The sequence below is a fragment of the Erithacus rubecula genome (assembly GCF_903797595.1).
Source record: "Erithacus rubecula genome assembly, chromosome: 21".
Taxonomy (NCBI): domain Eukaryota; kingdom Metazoa; phylum Chordata; class Aves; order Passeriformes; family Muscicapidae; genus Erithacus; species Erithacus rubecula.
Window position 1 is genome coordinate 10,618,725 of NC_136673.1, and position 21,377 is coordinate 10,640,101.

Genomic DNA, 21,377 nt, shown 5'->3' on the forward strand with positions numbered 1-21,377 from the left:
TCCACTCTCTGCTCCCCCTCATTCAAAGCTTCTGTCCTTTTAAGCTATTTTTTTCCCTCCTATTCATTTCCCGGACGCCTCGATCCTTTTCTCCTGCCTAGCCCCTCTCCTGAGCAGCTGCTATGCTAATAAGCATGAGGCAGAAAATGGAGCGAGCCTTTGCAGGGCTGGGGAGGAGAGAAAGACCCCAGAGCCCTCCAAATGCTAAATAAATCCAAGGCTGGAACAGTATCCCGGAACAAAGAGGCCTGCCCTCCCCCCTCTCTTCCCCTCTTCCCAATTCCACCACCTTTTCACATTCAAATCCATTAAACAGCGAGCAGAAAGACCCTGAGTATTCATAGCATTGCATTAAAGAGAAAGCCCCGTGGTCCCTCTCCATCGGGGCTGGCGGAGGGATGGGCTCTCCATCCCTTCTGGGCTGGGAATCACCCGGCTCCAGCCCCTGGGCTCAGTAGAGGGAGGACAAAAGCCTCTGGCACCACGCACGGGGACCAGTGGCCTCTCCCCTGAGATCCAGGGTTCTTCCCCACATGGGGCTCTTGGGCTTCTCCGGTGGGGTGGAGCCCCTGTTTCCTACAGGCAGCTGATGGGGGCTGCACTGGAGCCTGGGGGTGCCCACTGGCAGTGCTGGGGAGTGCTACAGCAGTGACAGGGCAATGGGGACGCTCAGAGTTGAGGTTGGGCTGAAGGTGACCCCCAGGCAAGGGCAGCTCTCTTGATTCCTGGTGGTGGGTGAGGAGGGAGAGTGCTGCTGCCAGGCCAGGCACAGCTGAGAGTGCTGTGATGGTGCCCACCAGCCCCTGAGCAATGACCAGCCACCACTGCCTCACCATGGCTAGTGCCTTCCCAGCACAGCAGGTGCCTTGGGCTGATAACAGAGATCCCTTATACCCAAACTGATGATTTCATACCCACTGTGCCTATTTTGCCCTAAAGTCAGAGCAGCTTTCTGGTGCAAAGACCATTGATCTTATTCCCTGAGCGGGAGGAGGCAGGGATAGAGGTGGATGTGCACTGGAGTCCCTATCAACTGCTGAGGCTGGTGGTGAGATGCCTGAAAGAATGGGACTATTCTCTGGAGGAAAAACAGGTGGGCATTTTCTTTTTCTGTCTTCTGGGACAGAAATGGACATTCACCTCCAGGTAGAATTTAATGTTCCTCTCAGGGACTAAGTTTCTGCTGGAATCACAGAACTCCAGGAGATTGGGCTTTTAGTATCAAATACTGAAACATGTTTTGAATTCATGGATTTAACATGTTAGGAATGAATGATGCCAGGTGGACCATGGAGACCATGATGGTCACCTGTGGTGTTCAGGAGGTAGCAGCACCTGGGACCCTCCTGCATAGCTTGGTCAGTGGGGTGGGATTCAGCTCTGACCATGGGGGTCTATCTGAGGTGGCATCTGAGTTCCACAGCAGAAGAAGGGGAACGTTGGCAGCACACAGAACTTCCCTAAACTCATTTTGCTGCTTGTCTTGGCATGCCCTTCCTGGCTTCTGCCCCAGGTTCTGGAGCCATCCCAGGTGTCCTGGGCACCCTGAAGTGTCTCAGCTGGCACACAGTGCTGTCTTTTGGTGCCTGAACCCTGCTCTGCACCAGTACAATGAGGAGTTCAGAAGGTGATCAAGACTGCCCTGACAGGCCATCTCCATGGGCTCAGCCATATCCTACCCTGGGCTCCTACATTCATATTTACCTGGTCACCAGGGCTCCATCCTGACCACTGCAGGTGCTGCACAAATTTGGGGTGCACGAGGGACCAGACCAGCAAGAGATCTAGGTCAGAAAATGGGGAGAGGTAGGACAACCCTCAGTTAACCACTACATGAGACATGGGGTACTGGAGCTCAGACCCCTGTCCCTGCCATGCAGGACTCCAAGGCTGTGTGAGCAGTGCCCAGAGGGTCCCCCTGCATGGAATCCCCAGCTCCCCAAGTTGCTCCTCAGTATGGGGTCCCTGAGGTGCCTTCATAGGTGAGGTTTTGGGGCTGTAGGACTTGGCTGACCCACCCCATCCCTGCTTCCCACTGCAGACCACCCAGCTTCTCGGGCCAGGGAGAACCTTGTTCACTCTGGGTTGGGCTCCACAAGGGATGTGTTCCCCCAGAAATCAGCTCTCTGGAGTAAATGCCAGCAGACACCCCAAGAGGCTTCTGAGAACAACCTCCTCATATCCCATAAAGGAAACCAACTCTAGTCAGGAGTCAGCCTCGAATTCCCAGTTCATGGAGAAGGTCCCTCCCATGGGGAACTTGTGTGCAAACTACAGATTGACTCAGCTCGTTAGAAACACATAGGGGCTGTGCTGCTCCAGCTTCCATGCAGTATCCTTGGGCAGAGACAGTGGCCAACTGTTGTGGTCCCACATCACTTTGACCAGGGCATTCACTTCTACCTGTGCCTCAGGTAGAGGGAGGACATAAAGGGTTGACCTGGCATGGAGAGACATGGAAGGCCTCAGATGCTGCCAATACCACAGTGTGCTCCTGGGTGACTCACCATGTGTCTCTTCATGGGTCAGTGACAAGTCGTCATGGTCCACCATTGCCCTCGGGGCCCCTCATTCCCAGTGTGACCCTGAGCCCATCCAGCCCTTCCTGAGGACCAGCCCTAGCAGGGAATGCACCTGCCCCAGACCTGCCTCCAGAGCAGCCCCATTTGCACCCAGACCTGCATGGCCCTGGGAGGTGCTGAGAAGGGCAGGGAACATTGTGGAGTTTGAGGGGATCTTCTAAGAAACAACATGGTTAACAAGCACTGGAACACCACCATCTCTGCTGCCAAGACTATGGCTGGAAGTGCCCCAGCCTTTCTCCAGGTCTAACAGACCCCACCCTGCTGCAAGTTCCAGCCTTCCTTTGAGCTCTAAAGCCTTCAGCCCTGAGGCCAATAGCTTTGCTGGCTCGAGGGCTGGGAACATCCCAGATACACGAATTGCCCCACATTGCTCCCAGACTGCTCCAAGGGCTGCCCCAGCTGCCTCCTCATTCCAGGGACTGGCTGGGGACATTGTGTCCTGAGGCAGACGGACTCACTCAGGAGACCTGCAAGCACTGTCGTCTTCCATCGTTGCTGCACCTCGAGGGGTGTCATAGGACCATCCTGGGCAGGTCTACCTGCGTCAGCAGGTGGGACAGGGGTCTGGGGCGTCCCTCCAAGGGGTTGGCCGGGGAGAAAGGTCCCTGCTTAGCAATGCAGGAATGTAGGTCGGGTTGAATGCGGCGGAGGCGGGTCTGATCTGGTGCCCCACTAAGCCTCCATTCTTTCCCAGCCGGTGCATCTTGTATTCAGGCTGCCTGCTCCTAAGCAGAGCGTCTTTAATCCTTCCCTTGTCTCCTCCATTCCCTTTCAGGCCTTTAGCCAATGGGAAGGGGATGAGCAGCTCTCTGCAGGAAGGAAATTAAAAGCGAGGAGGAGGGTAGGGAGGAGGAGAGCGCGGGGAGGGGGACTTGGAAGAGGAGACAATCCTGGAGTGGAGATGCCAGTCATCGGGGTCTCAATAGCCCCATTCACCCTGCCCAGCCACACAGAAAATCAGGGTCACCAGGATCCATGCCCTGCCTGGAGACAACTGTTGCTTTATTCTTTTTAATTGCTGGAAAACGCAGAAAAGTTCACTTGTGTGTGTGGCTGGCTCCGGTGGGGGCTGCGCCGGGGGGCGCGGGCGGCGGAGGGGCGGGAGCGACGGGGTAGAGCCCGACCCGCAGCGAAAAGGACACAAAAAGCAGACGCACGTGAGGGTGGAGGCTGCGACCCGGCGCGACGGAGGAGCATCTGCACAGCCGGGCAGCCGGGCGGCGGCTCGGGCACCGGGCGAGCGCCGGGCTGGGGACAGGCGGCATCGCACCCCGGGCACGCATGGGAAGGGCTCCCGGGCTTTTGGGGTGGAGGGGCCAGGCAGAGAAGAGCCGTGCAGACAGACACGTGCGGGCAGATGTGTCTCCGCATCTCCGGGCACGGAGAAGCCTGGCTGATGCTTCTGGCTGGACATACATAGACCAGGCAGCTCAGAGCACACAGGGGACACCCAGTGGCACACCGACACCCAACCCACAGATCCCAGATGGACATAGGGCTGTGCCATCTCCACTTTGAGATGCTGCTCCAAGTGCCACTCAAGTGAGGGGGAGGTTCCACCTCTACACCTGCACAGCCATACCCAGGGAATGTCCTAGAGAACAGCTCTGGGGAAGCAGCTGCCCCCTCACTCTACTACCCATCCCCCTTGCCAACTCATGTGCCCAGATGTGGCTGAGCACCAGCCTTGACACACAGGCCATCACAGGCTGTTGCCACCCATCATCAGCCCAGCAGTGCTGCACCGGCAGCTTGGCAGCTGCCCTCTAGCTCTAATGGGTGCTAAGTGCCAAGGGACACACTGGGAGAGGACACAAGTCCCTGGGCCAAAGACAGAGCCAGTCCCATCCTGCCTCCACCAGGGACACGTCTGTGCACCCTCCTGCAGGCTTCCTGTGAGCCAGGAGAGATATGGTTCTGTTGCAGCCTTCAGATTTGGGTTGCACTTCCCTTCCCGTTCCAGTCATGTCTCTCTTTCCTCCGTCCTTTGATGAACACTCAACATTTTTGTGTGAGGAGTATCAGGGATGTGCTCCCAAGCACTCTGTGACTCATGGGACACAAGGCAGTGTCTTCTGAGGTTTCCCTGATAACCATGGCCTCTTGCAAGTCACAGAATTCCCGACTGGTTTGGGTTGGAAGGGACGTTAAAGCTCATTCAGTTCCACACCCCTGCAATGGGCAGGGACACCTTCCACTATCCCAGGGTGCTCCAAGCCCTGTCCAACCTGGCCTTGGATACTTCCAGGAATGGGACAGTCACAACCCCTCTGCACAACCTGTGCCACAGCCTCAGCACCCTCACAGGGAACAATTTCTTCCTAATATCTAGTATAAATCTCTTTTAGTTTAAAATAGTTTCCTCTTGTCCTGTCACTATCTGCCCGTGTGAAAAGTCACCCTCCCTGTCTTTTACAAGCCTACTCTAAGCACAGCCTTCCCCGATGCCTATCGCTGCTCGGACGCAGGAAGAGGGTTCAGGGGAGCCCTACCCCCCCCCCCGCCCGTGACGGCGGCAGGGCCAGAGCGGAGCTGTCATTCCTTACCGCCGGCTGCCACCTAGTGATAGAGGAACCGGGGCAGCGGGGACCCCGCGTGGGCACCCAGGAGAGGGACTTCCGCTTTGGGTGCTGGAGCCCAGCGCTTTGCTGCGCCGGGGATGCTCCTCTAGAGATAGCTGGCGGGGCGAGGAGCAGTGGGGGCTACCGAAGGCATCTGTGTCGCAGGTCTGCGTCTGCCTCGCGCTTCCGACACACTGGGATGTGCAGGAAGATCTGTTTGTGGAGATGTCCAGGCTGTCTCTGCCAGGACCACCGCTATCTCGCAGCCCCGTGCCCGGGCAGCAGCACCTGCTGCTCCTTATCCAAGGGCCTGTCAATGGCTGTGGGGGAGTGGAGGGTGAAAGTCCAGCTGACTTCTGCCGGTGTGCCACCAGCTCTGGCCTTTCTCCACAAATATTGGGCCGTGGCCACCTGGAGAGGGGCTCTTGCCCTTTGCTCTGTTTGCAGTTTCCCTCGGGCTGTTTGGTTTCTGTTAATCATCCCACGAAGGCAAACACTGCTGGGAAGGATTGAGGATGACCCAGCATTTCCCACTCCTCCCAGCCCAGGGACCCTCGACTGTGGGATGGGTCACACCCAGCCGGATCCTGGATGTTGGCCATTAGCTTGGGACTGTCTGGAAGGGATCCAAAAGGGGAGCAGGTAATTCAGGCTTCATTCCATGGACACTGATTAGATAGCTTAGGGTAAGCGCTGGGCATCCCTCAGTGCTCTCCTCACCACAGGGTCAAGTGATCCATCAGGTCTGGTGCTCTTTATAGGATGACAGAGCAGGAATATGAATCCCAACATCCCAACCTAGAATAAAAGAGAAAGACAGCTCCTGGTCCCATGATGTAGGAACAGGGAAGAGGGAGAAGCTCATCCTGGTGTAGCTGGGACAGTGCTCTTCTCCACTCCTGCACCCTACACAGCTCCCTGCAAATCCCCACCACCACCAAGGGCAGTGGTGCTCCCTGGCCATACACCCACCTCCCCCGGCAGCCCCCCCGCAGGCTGGCTGGCCCCACTGGCCCTGGTCTGAAGGTCACAGTGCTGCACAGTGGGGGCAGTGCAGAGTCCAGGATCCCACTGGAGTGCTGAGGCTCAGCAGCACTCTGAAGCCACAAGCCATGATTATTTGGGGTCTCCTTTCCCTCCTCCTCTTTGCTGTGGCTCATGGAACCCCCATCGGAGACCAGGATGAAGATATCCAAGTGCAGGAGAATTTTCAGGCTGAGCGGGTAATGGCAGTTTGTGGTCCCATAATTCTGGGGGCAAAAGGGATGGGGTAAGCTTTCTTTAATTTTTCTCCAGAAAGAAGGGCAATAATGCCCATGCCCATGCCAGGCTGTGCAGGACAGGCATTGGCAGTGTGGCATTCCCTGGGTGCCACTCAGAAGGTGCTAGCCTCTGGGGTGGCCTCATCGTGCCAAACTGCAATCACAGTGGCTGCAGCTCGAGTGCCAGATGAGTCCTGTGGAATGTCTGTGGTTCAGCATGCAGGATTTCTGTGGGGTGAAGGCTGCCTGGGAGATCCTCCACAACATTCCCTGTCGCCTGCCAGGCTTCATACAGCCCTGCATGTGTGCCGAGGTCTGGGTCTCACTGGTAACCATGAGGGGATGTCAGCCTGATGCCTCCAGCCCTGCCTCGTAGTCAGGGAACCAAGGAAAATTCTGCTCAGTGCTGATACACTTCCCAAATCCTGCAGCAGCTCTGGCCTCAGCACCCTGCATCACCACCTCCCAGTTTCTCCCTGGGTCAGAAATATTTAAACTCTGCACGAAACCAGGTGATGTCCCACCTTGGTGAGGAGGGCTCATGGTGCAGATGTCTCCCTCTTCTCCCTGTAGATGTACGGGAAATGGTTCGACATTGCCATTGGCACGACCTGCAAATGGATGAAGAACTACAAGGAGAAGTTCAGCATGGGCACACTGGTGCTGGGCCCTGGCCCCAGCACTGACCAAATCAGCACAACCAGCACCAGGCTGAGGTATGGGGCACTGCTGGGAGCACTGCTGGAGGTGCTTGAGCCTTCTCCACCCCACCCAGGGGTGCTCCCTCTCCCAGGGGCTGGGACAGACACAGGGGTTACTTGCCCTGCCTGGCATTCAAGCCCTGAGGCTCAAATACCCGATGCCTTGGGCATCGCAGTTTCAGGGGTCCTGCACCATGGTCTTGGTACTCCAGGCATGATTTTCATGCCATAATCAGGGAAAACAATCCCTCCAAGTAGCTGATTGCTTTCTTCCTCTCTCCAGGCAAGGTGACTGCACACAAGTCTCAGGGGAATACCAGAAAACCAGCACCCCTGGCAAATACACCTACTACAACCCCAGTGAGTTGGGGTGAGGCATGGGCTGGGAGATGGGGACCAGCTCTGGGGACAGCTGGCAGAGATGGAAGGGGTTCAGAAGAACTGGATTCATAGGTCACTCCACAGTTTGGGTCATTTCTAGCCAAAGTATAGAGCAAAACTGTGGGGAAAGGGGCTGTTTGAGCACTGTCCCTGCATAGTCACAGGATGATGAGATGTTGCAGCAGGTCACTCCTGTCCACAGGATCCCAGGCTGAGTCAGGGACCAGCCACACTTCAGGAGCATTAGTGGTATCTCAGTTGTACATAGCTCTTGGCTTCAATCCTCTCAGACTGGGGAGCCTAAAGAGAGTCATGGTTGTATGAGAGTCTGCTTCCCAAAAATCATGTTTGTTAAATTAAATGCCTGATTTCAGCCCCCAGCTTTGGGATTGTCCTACACTGCTCCATCTCACCGAGGGGCAGGAATGATATCCCTGTGTGTCTGTCTCACCCAGAATGGCATGTGTCTATCCAGTCCTATGTGTTCCGTACCAACTATGAAGAATACGCTGTCATTCTGATGAAGAAGGAAAGCAGTTTTGGTCCAAGCACCACCCTGAAGCTGTATGGTATGTCTGGCCATGGCTCTTGAGGACAAGCAATCTCTAGGGTGGTCCAGCACGGCTGAAAAACACCACCCAAGGGTCTCTCAGCTCCTTTGGCCTTAAGGGACCTGATCATGAGCTTTGGAAATATGACTTAAACCAGCTCATCTTTGGTATGGCAGAGGTGGAGTCTTGTGGCTCCATGAGAGCCACATCAGGCACTGAACATCCAAAACAACATGGTGTTTGGGATGAAGGTGGTGATAACTGCTTAGAGGAAACCCAGCCCTGAAGTGGCAGGAGATACTGTCTTCCATTATTAAGAAACATTAAACCCACTTTGTCCAAGCCCTTGGTCAAGGCTAGTCAAGAACAACAGGCTGTCTAGGGAAGCAGTGACATCACTGTGTCTGGAAAGGTTCAAAAAACATGTAGATGTGGAGCTTAGAGACATGTTTTGGGGTGGACATAGCAGTGCTGGGTCAATGGCTGGGCTCGGTCTTTGCTTCCCTGATTCTGGGTTGGAAAGGACTTGGAGGCTCATGTTGCATCCACCTGCCTGCAGCCACCTGAGCTCAGTGGGTGCTTGGGGGCTGCTCTCCCACACCAACCCTGCTTACAGCCCATTCTCTTTCCCAGGGAGGAGTCCAGAGCTGCGGGAGGACCTCATTGAGTCTTTCCATCAGCTAGCTCTGGAGATGGGCATCCCTGAAGACTCCATCTTCATCCTGGCCAACAGAGGTAATCTCCCATGAGGCATGTGCCTCTCATGCTGCCAGAACACCCCAGCTGCTTCTTCTGAGTCTGCCAAGCTGGGGAGATGGGGGATGGTCAAGGTGGAGGGAAGAGAGACAAATGCTTTGGTAGCATGGGATGAAAAGGAAATAAAGCCATGTATGAGTCAGGATTCCACTAGAGAAATCAGCTTCCAGTCAGAGGGGTCTGTGCTGGGCTACCAGGTCAATGGAGCCACACCACTGTGCTGGGATAAGGGCATGAGACCCTTGTGTTTGGTGCCCAGGCTGGGTGCTGCCAGCACCTGAGAGGCTCCTTGCTCAGTCTGGGGTTCAGAAGGGGCTAGCATGATGGAGGGTGTGTGTGTGTGTGTGTGTATTAGAATTTTGGGGGGAACTAGGGGGGCGTGGGAATTTGGGGGAGATGGAGGGAGGTATAGCCATATTAGGATGGTGTTTCTGTGAGTGGGAGGTGGAAAGCAGAAAGAGGGGAAGAACATTGGGTGGAAGTGGGAGGGTGTCCCCTTGCCCAGGGTCCTGCATATGCACAGTGCTGGACTCACTGAGGCGAGATTGTCAGGACCACATCTCCTCTCATGCTGCTCATCTTCTCTCCTGCTCCTGGGCCAGGTGAATGTGTTCCTCAGGAGACTGAAAATGCTCCCCAGGTGAGTAGGCTAGGAGGGACCTTCTGAAGTGGATCAAGGCCAGAGACATCCCTTCCAAGCCAAACTCACTGGAGATGGGATGTCCAGGGAGAAGGTTCCATGGGCAGGACATGTTGTTTGGGCAGTGGCTCCACTGACCATCCTGGGAGTTACTCTTCCAGCTCTGTTGATGGGCTTTGTCTGCAAGGATGGGGGCTAGGCAGGTGCAGGCTGCAGGGGGAAGGTCCTGGTGGGCACAAGAGCTTATTTCCAAGTGGAAGCCTTTTCCTACTCTGATTTTTTTCAATGTGAATTGCTGGTGTTTCCAAGTGGAGGCCTTTTCCTACTCTGATTTTTTTCACAGTGTGAATTGCTGGTGTTTTCTTGCTCCTTGCCTGTCTGTGTATGTCCCAGCCAGGCTGTAGGCCCTTTCTTCAGGGATGGGGAAGCTTAGCACCCACAGGTCCTTCAACTTCCGTCACTCAGCACCTCCCAGCCTCTCAGGGTTGACTGTTGAAAGATTTTCCAGGGGGAATGGGACTTACACAGGAGAAACAACTCAGTTGACTCCAGAGCAGGTAACACACCATTGAGGCACATCCCCAGCATGGGGCATGACTTGGGCACTTTGGGTGTCTTAATCCACAACCTGGGATTGTGGAGCCCATCCTGGAAGAGCACAGGGCTGGGAAGATCATGAGGTGTGGAGGGATCACAGCCTGCAGACCCGAGATCAGTGACTGTAGACATGCTGGGAGCACAGAGGAGGGCTGGAACCTGACATAGCCCACCCTGAGGTGGGCAGCAGGTCTCACAGGCAGGGACTGATGGCCGCTCTGTGCTTCCTTACTGGTGCAGAGGGCACGGAGAGCAGTCCTGCCCCAGGAGGAGGGTTCAGCCGCAGGACCCCTGCCCACTTACATTGGCAATAAGGAAGGTAGGTCCCAGGGGAGGTGACTGCATTGGGACCCCCCTGGCCTGCACTCCCATTTGCCTGTGACCCATGGTGTGCTGCTCCACAGACTCGTGCCGGCTGAGCCGGGACTCCGGGCCCTGCAGCGGGATGCTCTCCCGCTTCTTCTACAACTCCTCCTCCATGGCCTGTGAAACTTTCCTCTATGGAGGCTGTCTGGGCAATGGCAACAACTTCTACTCAGAAAAGGAGTGCCTGCAGGCATGCCGGACCGAGGGTGAGAGCCCCGCTGGGCCGGGGCACTGCAGGTGCCTTTGCTGAGGCATCGCAAAGGATCTGAGCATTGCCTTGAATGCCACGTGTCTGGCATACATGTGGGAGGTGTGGGGGTCCCTGGAGCCCCTGCCTCATGTAGTTTCTGTCCTGCAGCTGCCTGCAGGCTGCCTATTGTCCCAGGTCCCTGCCAGGCACTGGTGACACGCTGGGCCTTCGATGCAGCCCAGGGCAAGTGCATCACCTTCAGTTATGGAGGCTGCAAAGGCAATGGGAACCAGTTCTACTCGGAGAAGGAGTGCAAGGAGTACTGTGGGGCTCCTCAGCTGGCAGGTATTCCCCTTGGCCCCCCGCCCCAGGGCAGCATCCTGCACCACCTCCTGTCCTGGTCCTGGATGGATCTGTCCTTGCTCTGGATGGGTCAAGGAAGAGTCCCTCATGGGCCTGGGATGGGTTTGTCATGGGTTCAGCATCAGTCTGGCTCTGGAATAGGTCTGGGTTGGTTTCGTGCTCTGCCTGGGATGGATCATTCTGGGTCAGGATGGGTGTGTCCTTGGGCTGAGATGGGTTTGACATGGGTCCATGATGGGTGTGGGATGGTTTTGTGCTGTGCCTAGGAGGGATCCGTCCTGGGTGGGAAATAGGGCCATTAACCCACAAACAGTATAGGCACAGGGTGGCTGGGCAGGCTGCAGACGTGCTGAGGTCGTCACTGAACTTCAGTGTGGTCTTAATGAGAGGAAGAACATCCCCAGGCAGGTTGGGGTGCAGTGGGGAGCAGTGGAGGCAACAGCCCCTGGGCTGAAAGATTTGGAGGGGGTGGGAACCAACAAAGGACCAACCCAGGGCCCTTTTGGGGGTGTGACACCTGCCAGGCTCCCCAGCTCCAGCCAGTGCAGGGGTTTCCATACTGAACCTTCTTGGGAGACACAACAGGCACCACTCAGCTGTCAGGGGAAGTGATGACCAGGTTGTCAGGAGTGTGGCAGAGAAAATCTTCATGCAGAGAATCTTGAATATATTCCACTACATCCAGCCCTGAGTGAGCCTGTTCCCAGGAGTGCAGGAGCTGGGGACTTGGCCTGACCCCATGGAAGGGAGATGGAGCCTGTCTTAGGGCAGAACCCATCTTTTATAATCCCTGCTAGCAATATAAAGTACATTAATACCAACATGTGGGACAGGAAGTGCAGGACAGCATGGGTGTGCACAGATAATCTAGGCTGCTACCCTCGTCCATCACTGGTGGCAGTGAAAAAGTGGGAAGCAGCATCCATCATCTGTGGCTGCAGGGTGATGAGAGATTTTGGAGTCTGTCCATCACCTGCTGTGTCTCTCCACTTGCAGAGGACGAGGAGTTCCTGCATCTCTCAAACTGATGCAGGCAGAGGACGAGGGACTGGCACCCAGCACCAGGGTTCTGCAAGACAGTGCTGTCAGCTGTGGCAGCACAGGAGATTCCTCCAGCAGTAAATGTCTCTCATGTGACCAAAGAGCCCAGTGTCAATCCTCAAGCTGGTGGGAAGCAGGGTGGGGGGATGCAGGAGGGGCAGCAGTTGCTGTGGGGTCCTCTCTGGCCTCCCTGGTGGGTGTCCCCAGCTCTGTGGGGTTACTGGGTTATCCCCACTGCCCCTTCCTCAGCCCGCTGCCTCTGCCCACACAGGGCCGGGGTGGCTGAGGGGCTGGATCGGGTCCAGCCCCCATTTCCCAGGGGTTGGGCGAGAGCTGCTGGGAAGGGGACAGCAAGGGAGGGTGCAAGTGTCTGCTCCTCCCAGAGGATTGCAGATGGCTCGGGGTCATGGTGGGACTGGAGAGACCCGTTTGTGGCTGACATGGAGGGCACTGGGAGAGGGGGCAATCACGGGGGTTGATGTGAGGTTTGCAGCATGGGATTACGGGGTGTCAGAAAGGACCCTGAGGGGTCACAGAAGAGTTACAGGGTTATGAGGGTCACGGGATAATGGGGCTGGCGCAGGAGCAGACGACACGGATTATGGCAGTCCCAGGGGGCAGAGGTGCTCCTGGAAGAGATTAGAGGTGTTTTGAGGGCGGTCTCCCAGGGATGCTGCGATGGCCTCGTGAGGGGTTATGGGGGTCAGGGGTGGGGGGCAGTGAAGCTGGCAGGAGGGGATTGCGAGAGTCTTGGGGGGCTGTGGGAGTCCCAGGAGGGCATGACTGGGATTATGGGGGTCACCCTGCGGGAGTCTTGGGCGGGTTGGGCCGCACTCGGCCTTAGAGGAGGCCACGGGGAAGGTTCCCTGGGGTTCTCGCGGCGACCGCGCTCCGCGCCCTTTTGTCCCCCGCCGGCCGCCGTAGCCGCGCCGCGCGTGCCCCGGCCTCTCGCGGTGAGGCGGAAGAGCCAACATGGCGGTGGCGGGAGCCTCTCGCCGCCCCCGCTCCCCACGCCCGGCCTTCGGTGCCGGCCCCCGGCGGGGCTAAGCGGCCCGGCTCCACCGCCCCGCGCCGGCCCCCGGCACCGGCTCCACCGCCTGGCCCCGGGACATGCCTCGATAGTGCCCCCCCCTCCCCCGGCGCAGCTTCCTCCTGCCGGGCTGGGCCCGCACACCTCCGCCCCGCATGGCCGGGCCGGCCCCTCCGCAGCCCTGAGCCGCCCCGTGCCTCCGCCGCGGCCGCCCGGCCCCTGAGCCCGCGCTCGGCCCGTTCCCCGGGGTGCTGGTGTGCGACCACGAAGATGTTCTCGGCCCTGAAGAAGCTGGTGGGCTCGGACCAGGCTGCGGTCCGCGACAAAAACATCCCTGCGGGGCTGCAATCCATGAACCAGGCGCTGCAGAGGAGGTTCGCCAAGGGAGTGCAGTATAACAGTGAGTCGGAGCGCTGGGCCGGGGCGGCTCGGCCAGCCCGGGGGGGGGGGGCGGGCGGCCCTGTCTGCTGCCCGTGCCGAGCCCGGGGACCGCAGAGGGGCTGGGAGCGCGTGAGCTTTCTTTGTGTTGCTTGGTGCTTTTATTGGTGTTCGCTCAAAGCCAAGTTTGGAATTCAATGTTGGAGCTCGTGGGAGGAGTGAGGGATAGGAAACTTTTATCTTTTGGTGCAGGGCTCGCGACCCGCGGTGCAGCAGCGTCCCTGAGCGCTGCCTGCCGGCTGTGGCACAGGAGAGAGTGCCTGGTGCAGCAGTTTGTGTCAGTTCGAGCAGCACGATGGTAAATTCCCTGAGTGCCTGGGTGACCTTCCCTGCAGCGCAGGATAATGGTGTTTATAATTAAGCTGTAGTGGTTGCATGGTAAGAGTCTATTAAAAAGCTCAACCCTGCCAGGCTTTATTAAAAGATGGACAGTGAATACCTGTGTGTGCCCTTGGCACATCATCCTGGCTGTCTTTTCTGCAACTGATACATCTGCTCTTTTCTGGACGAACGCTTTCAGGATTCTTTTCCTCTCAGTGGTAAGGCTTAGAGTTGCATTTTTCTCTTCCAGCTCAGTAAAGGTGATTTTTAATACAGTGTTTCAGGAGGGCATTGCAAGTATGTGAAATATGTCCCAAAGTAACAATTGTGAGACAGGGACAGCAGTTATGCCTTGCTGAAAACAGAGCTTATTCCAGAGAGCACTGTGAGTACCAGCTCGTCTGTGAATCTAGGCAGGCAGGGGAGGCAGATTACAGAAGGCAGAGAGATTGGCAGGTGGGAAAAAGACTGATTTGTAAATGTGACACTGGATAATTTCTGTGGAGGCACACATGTTGGAGGAATAGAGCTTCTGTTGGCTCTTGGTCTGAAACAGTGATAGAGACATTACATTTTGGATTTTGGGGTGTTTTTTACTTTTTTTTAATATTATGACTGTTGGCTGTGCTTTTGTTTCAAAGTGCTCTGCATTACTAAAGAGAGCATTTGGTGCCTTTATCCATAGCACATCTGCAGATATGCCAGTGCTGTTTAACTTATAAAATTAATGTCTTAGCAAGCAGTCCTGAATGTGAAAAGTGGCAGTGTGATTGTTGAGACTGGATTTCCAGTGAAAAATAGGGATGAGGATGAAAGTACTGCCTTGGAGCACAGCACTGCATCCTTAAATACCTACTGGAGAGCTGCTGGTCTGAGACTGTTGGTGTGTGCAGAGGCTTCGTGTGGCCACGGCCCAGAAGAGACCTGTGTGCTGCATGGGCAGCTGAGTGCTGGAGATCAGGTAGCTAATACCAGCTTCTGAATTATATAACAGCCAGGAGCTGACTTCTCAGACAGGAGAGGTTTGTGCTGCAGACAGCAGGGATCAGCTGCATCCTGCTGGCACAGGATGGGTCCAGCTCTGCTCTGTGGCAACTGCATCATGCCAGATCTGTGGATGGGCACCTGCCATCCAATGGCCATTTGTGCAAAGCCAAAAATGCTAACTGTGCCTTCAATGCTTTTTGCCTCAGGAAAGGTTTTTGGTTTGTGCTCTGTCTTACCAGCATTTGTGTTCTAGTTACTGCTTTATAGCTGAAAACAGCAGCTTTCTCTCACTGCCTTAAGGCAAGCTTTCCAATCTCCATAGTAACTCTTCCCAGAATCACTGTTATATAATATTTATAGGACATACAGCCTGGCTTACAAAAGGGCTTCCAGGTACCCCCAACAGCCATGGCACTGGGGAGATGGGGAATGTTACAGCATTGTGAGGTGGTCTCAGCTGAAGGTGGGCTGTGAAGGAATGTCTTTACAAGGGCCATTGCTCAGGAAGGGCAGAACTGCAAATCCTGTGCATTGCCAATTCTCCTTTCTTGACAAATTCCTGACATTCAGCAGAGGAGTGAAGTATATGGTTTGGGGCCACCGTTAGCACAAAGATTTTTACAGCTCCTCTGTTTCCCTGAAACTGCCTAAAGCTAAACCAAAGGGCACTGTGATTTGTTTTACAGAAATGTTTCTTTGCTGCATCATATCCTGAGTGAAACCTGTTTCCTTCCCAGAAATAGTGTGCTGAGAATACCTTGGGTTGTTTCCTGATGAAGCAGGCTGGGACACAGGCCTTGTACCTGGCTCTGGGTACTTCCCTGGGCTCAGAGCAGTCCCTGCTGTGCCAGCCCTGCAGCTCTCAGGTACATTTTGTAACAGGTAGCCCTGTGTTTTAGGTAATGCTGAAGGCTGTGAGGTGTTTTAATTACACTGGTGATTACAGACCCTGGGTAGAATAGAGCACTAAGCTGAACCCGAATGATTTGTTTTGACAGTCCCTCTCTGACACAGTCAGCTTTTCAAAAGGAAGAGCATTGCAGGGTGGAAAGATTTAGATTTCTAATGAAATTGTGAGAGCAGAGATCAGTACCAGCCTTTGGTAGCAATCATGTCCTTTGCTTGGGACATTCTTTTGTAAAACAAAAGCATTTCCATACTGCATTCCAGCACAAACACGCTCAATACCATCTGCTTGCAGCTGCTGTGGTTCACATCCAGTTAACACCAGAGTTCCCTGAGCACTCAGAAAGCACAGAGCTGAAAATGACATGGGTCTGTGCCTTGTATGTCGTAGCTGGAATGTTTATAAAGGATCATGTTTCCAGGGCTGGGGAACCAGTCTTTGTGAAAACTTGCTCTTGTTTTCCTGTTTGGGGTACCCTGGATCAGGTGTGCTTCATGGCTGTTCGCTGTTCCAAGGGCTGTGCTGGCCCTGTGAGAGAGCATGACAAGATCAAGTAAAAGAAAGTGGCTCTCATGCCCTTTGGCAGCAGTGCTTGTTTGAACAAATTACAGGAGCAGTAGCAGAACTTAGTTTTAAGCACCAGGGTGCTCAAACGTGACCATTTATGTAGGGCAGTGATGGGCAAACAATGGTCCTGGAATTTGCTGATCAGGGAAGGAACAAAAGACATGAAGGTGCCAAATGTTCATCTATTCTGTTGCCCAGACATGGAACCCTTGCTCTGGGCTTTACACACTGTGTCACTTGACAAATCCCACTGCTGTGTGTGTGTGGAACACAAGCTGAACAGTCACTGGTGTGGGGATACCGAAGGCAGTAGCTCCAAGAATTCCCCCCACTCATTCTCCTTGTTAATTTTTCTGCCTAACATATTCCTTATAAGACAAAATTAACACGTGTACCTTTTTAGTAAGCATTATAGCCCTTACTTCTTTTGTGTTGCTTTGGAGTTGTAGTTCCCAGACTCATTGTTCAGTATTTTCATTCAGCACCACTCCCAAAAGGAAAGCTTCTCTTCTTCCTGCCACTTCCCACATTCTCTTGTTTTCTCCTATGGCTGACACAGGTGTTTGTGCAGCACATGCCAGCCCTGCATTGCCTGCTGCTGGCCTGTGCCTATGGGAAGTGTCTGTGGAGCAGTTGGTAATGCTTTTGGCAGCAGAACAAGCTTAAAGCATTTCAGGTGAAATCCCAAAGACCTTAATGAGGGTATAGTTATGAACCTTTCCATGAGGTTATTTGTTTTGGGATTTTTTTCTTCTGCAGAGTCCTGGAGGAATGTGGGCAAAGCTGGGAATTCCTGATATCTAGTTCTTAGTTGGTCTCAGACCTATTCTCTGGGTCTGTATCATCTTTCATTGCTGCTCTGCTTTCGTTTCCCCATCTGGAGAATGGAAATCTCTCTAGTTTTCCTGATGCAATGAAATATTAATAAAGTTATTTGTTTAGCTTTTTCCTTGCCTCTTAATCTATTCCCCATCCCTGCCCTTCTTTTCACAGATAATTCTGTCTTTGCTACAAACCTCTGGCTGTTTGCAGTAAGTACTGATTTTACTTCAAAATAAGGCAACAGTTTTACTTAATAGTATTAACCTCACCTGTAATTACTGTTCCTCTTTCCACATTCAGCCACAGCCCAGGCTGGCTGTGCTTGGAAGCTCATTCAGGCCTTCCTGCCTTGAAGGTACCTGTCACTGAGCACACCTGCCCCAGCCAAAGTCCCAAATACAGACTTTGCTAAAAGCGATTTGTGTCACCTGCCTTCTTCCTTTCTGTTTTTAAAGACTTTTTCTTTCTTCAGGAAAAGAGTCAGTGAGAACTCGTTCACTATGTAGGAGAAGAGAGATCCTAATGGAGAGTGCTGGAGCTGGAAGGGGCCCTTGGATCTACTCCTACTGAGCATGTGGTGCCACAAGCACCTTGCACTGATCTAAACATGAGCTGATTAGGGCAAGAGGGAGATTCCCTTGCACTCCAACTGTGCCTCCCACATAGTGCTTATGCTGCTCGTTCAGCTGGGCACTGGAGCTAGAGAAGATAACTGAAAATAGATAATTTTGTGGTTATTTCTCAGCCAGTTCAGTTTCTTGAATCAGTTCCATGTTTAAGTGCATAAAAAATGGTGTTGGCATGAGGAAAGACTGTCCCTTCTGGGAAGAGCTCACAACTTTATCATCTGGTAGTGATCCTGAAAGTGCACCTTGAGAGCAGCCTGGCTGTTTAAGAAAAGGTCTATTTGTCCCTTAAAACTCTCTGTTTTAGTATCTCATGCTGCATTCGGGGCAGGGGGACAGGACAGGATATGAATTTGAACATTTTAGGTCAGACAGGGAAGCATTTGGAAAGCTTTGGGTTTGAAAGGGGACAAATTCTGCCTATGCCACACACTGGCTTCATGATTCCAGAAAATCAAGAGTATTTTCTATTGATTGTCTTACCATCTGTAAGTAGAAAACAATCATACACAAGGTGACAAGAAATGCAGGAACTTGTTTCTTGTGTCTGCAGAGGTGCTCTGAGATCTTTAAGTGAAGTCACCTATAAATATTGTGTTCATTTTTGCCTTTATTATCCTGGTGTGGTAAGTAATTTTGAAAAAGAATAAACAGCTCTGAAAAAGAATAAACCTCTGTTTGTGCTTTTTGTTGTACTACAACAAAAGCACAGTGGAACTGCAGCAATAGATGGAATTCCTCCACAGGCTTTGTGTGCTTTATCTTGAAGATGACCCCTTCAGCTCTTCTCTGAAATGCCTGCAGCAGCTCCTGAACTGCAGCAGAAGGCAGCCTTCTGTCTCAGATCTCCTTGCCCAAATGATGATGCACAACCTAATGCTAATCACCTGACTGCCATTAGATGTCTTTGAGGTGGCCCATTTTCCAGGGGATCATAGCTCCAAATCAAAACACAAGAATAAAAATCCATTTTGGTAAGCTTAGGTTTTCCAGTAGTCATATGGTTGCCAGCAAAAACAAAGATGTCATTTAAAAAAAAAATTCCACAATGTAACAGAAAATTTAGAAAATAATAGGTAGTGTTTTCAGAAAGAACAAGATATCATTTGAATTGACTCTGGAAAGTTCATTATATCAGTTGCTACAATCTTTGATATTTTGAACACTTGCTTTCCTTGGAAGAGTTTGAAAGAGTTTCTGCCTAAACCGAAGCAACCAACACAAGAGCGTGGTGACAGGAGGTTGTAGCCAGGTAAGGGTCAGCTGCCTCTAGCAAGTAACAAGTAACAGGAGGGGAAGCAACCTCAAGTTGCATATGTGGAGGTTTAAATTGGCTGTTAGAGAAAATTTGTTCACTGAAAGGGCTGTCCAGCCCTGTCACAGGCTGCTCAGGGCAGTGGTGGAGTCCCCAACCCTGGAGGGATTTAAAAACCACATGGATGTGGCACCTGGGGACATCGTTACTGGTAGCCTTGGTAGTGCTGAGGGAATGTTGGAACAGTTGATCTTGAAGGTCCTTTCCAACCTCAATCATTCTGTGATTCTGTTCTCTCAAGGCATGAGAAGTGTTTAAGGAGAAAGGGATATTATAGAGGAGGTAATGGAAGGAAGAGCCTGGCAGAAAAGGCCAGCAAGGGAGTGGGGTATGACAAAGTGGGAATAAGGATCAGGGAGAGATAGAGAAGGCAGGAGGATGGAAGGTTGTTGCAAATGGGTGGCTTGGATCGCATAAAGAATGAGCAGCAGCTGTATGAGCAAAAGTGGTCTAGATATGGTATTGTTTCAGTGTGACTTGACAAAGGTATTTCACTCTGGTACTGACCACGTGCACTAAACAGCCCAAGGAAAAATCAAGTTAGAATTGAAGTGGAATGAGTGACAGACACCTACCTCTTCAGTTATGAGGCTCAAAGGGGACCCCCTTTCTAAACTCATGATGGAGCTTAGGTGCTTCTGGGTCAAGTCTTGGTTTCAGGCTTGGACTTGGACAGTTTATGTCTAATAGAATTATCTATGCAGAGTTTATTATATTTAACACTGTGTATCAATTTCATCAGTATTAATTCCACATGCCATCAGTTCCTTACTGGAGATTTGTTGGGCAAGGAGGGATCTTTTCTTCTGAGATAAGGTTCATCAGACCTAGGGAGGTGTTCCAGTTGAAGGGTGGACTCACAGGCAGACAGTCCAGCCACAGTTTAGAAAGAGCTCGGATTAGACTCCTGATCTGTCAGGGGTAAAAGGTCTCTCCCTCGAGGAGAAGTTAAAGAGGTGTCCTGGCTTCAGGGGAGATCCCCACCATGCAGCTGCACCACCGGGCACAGAGAGCTCAGGGAGGGCTCATCCCATCTGTCGTATTGCTAACATAACACAGGCGCTCATGGTCTGACTGCATTCCATGGGAAGGGTCTGCAGGAGACTCCTTGTACTTACATCTTTCTTTGTTTCTTGATAAACGAGTTTTGGAAAAGCCACCTGTTACTCTTGTGTTAATCCATGGTTGGTGTGATGTTCCAAGCTCATGTGCACCAATGCTGGCTGTGTCACTGCTCCTCTCTGTCTTTCCCAAGGAATTCTTGGTCCAGCCATGGCTCAGGCCTTTGGTTCCTTTAAAGCCTGAACCAAACTGCTGCTGGTTTGCTTAAGGGGTCAAGTGTGTCCATCACAGAGCAGAGGCTCAGCTGGCTCAAGTTGTGCAGATTCTGAAGATTTAACCCTGCTGTTGGTTCATTCTGCTGAGCTGGTGTGAGTTACTGAATAAACACTGATTCAAATGACTGAGGCTCATGTTTTCTAACAACCCCTCCATGCCTGTGAAGTTTGGGAGGACTAATTACATCTGAATAATGCTTGCAAAAAGTTAGCATGTTTTCACAGCATTCTTCATGTTGTGTTTAATCACTTTGTCTGCTTGCTGTTTTCTCCAGTGAAAATTGTCATCCGGGGGGACAGGAACACTGGGAAAACCACACTCTGGCACCGACTGCAGGGGAAGAAATTTATTGAGGAATATATTCCAACTCAGGAGATCCAAGTCACCAGCATCCACTGGAATTACAAAAGTAAGATGGAAGAGGGTGGAGGGAGTGACAGTCATGGGATGGTGCCTTGGGGCAATAAATTCCATTGTAGCCTCATTTGTTTTTTTCTTCTCTGTCTGTTTGGGAGACAAAATGGTCTCTCATCACTCTCTTTAATTTATTATTCATAGTTTCTCAGTCATGTTTTTAATTTTGTCAGATGCTCTATGTTATAAGTGCTAAAGAATACGTCCATGGAAACCACAATTCAAAGGAAGTATTTAATAGGTGGTCAAAGTATTTGAAAAATTTGTAATATGCTTGACATATTAATTACGCGGGGTTGTTGTATAAATCTGTCTCAGAGGCTCCCTCTGCTTTGGGTGTTGCTGTGTTGCCTAGAAGGGGATACATGGTGCAAACTTGATTTCATTGATGAAAATATAAAGAGCATCTGGTGACTGGGGAAGATTTCAAAAATTATTGTGGTACTGTTAGCTGTAGGCTGGTTTACTGAAGCACAGAAATGCCGGTGCCTTTTTTAAGTTCTTGCTGCAGTCTGAGTGATCAGGTGTGGTTTTAATTTTTATTTTACCGGTTGTAAGCAGCTGTGAAAGGCCTTTTCCCACCTAGAGAAGACACTGCAGGCACTGAAGTTGCAGAGG

At 52.6% G+C, this 21,377-nt stretch overlaps 2 protein-coding genes across 3 annotated transcripts in view; both read left to right on the forward strand.

The window, feature by feature from the left end:
- The first annotated feature begins 5,644 nt into the window (after positions 1-5,644).
- On the forward strand, positions 5,645-12,097 carry AMBP (alpha-1-microglobulin/bikunin precursor). Of its 2 annotated transcripts, none has more exons than XM_079324109.1 (10): positions 5,645-5,788; positions 6,982-7,124; positions 7,393-7,469; positions 7,946-8,059; positions 8,675-8,776; positions 9,400-9,437; positions 10,275-10,353; positions 10,439-10,606; positions 10,759-10,935; positions 11,950-12,097. In XM_079324109.1, exons 1-10 carry the CDS (start codon positions 5,738-5,740, stop codon positions 11,979-11,981), a joined length of 981 nt encoding a protein of 326 aa, XP_079180235.1. In that variant the 5' UTR covers positions 5,645-5,737; the 3' UTR covers positions 11,982-12,097. The 2 variants fall into 2 exon arrangements, with proteins under 2 accessions (XP_079180235.1, XP_079180234.1); XM_079324108.1 differs by lacking the exon at positions 5,645-5,788 and adding an exon at positions 6,184-6,369.
- An 828-nt stretch (positions 12,098-12,925) lies between these two features.
- RABL6 (RAB, member RAS oncogene family like 6) overlaps positions 12,926-21,377 on the forward strand; it is a 51,418-nt gene continuing 42,966 nt past the window's right edge. The window contains 2 exon segments of the mRNA XM_079324187.1: positions 12,926-13,424; positions 20,620-20,754. Coding sequence (XP_079180313.1) covers positions 13,295-13,424; positions 20,620-20,754 — 265 coding nt within the window. The 5' untranslated portion in view covers positions 12,926-13,294.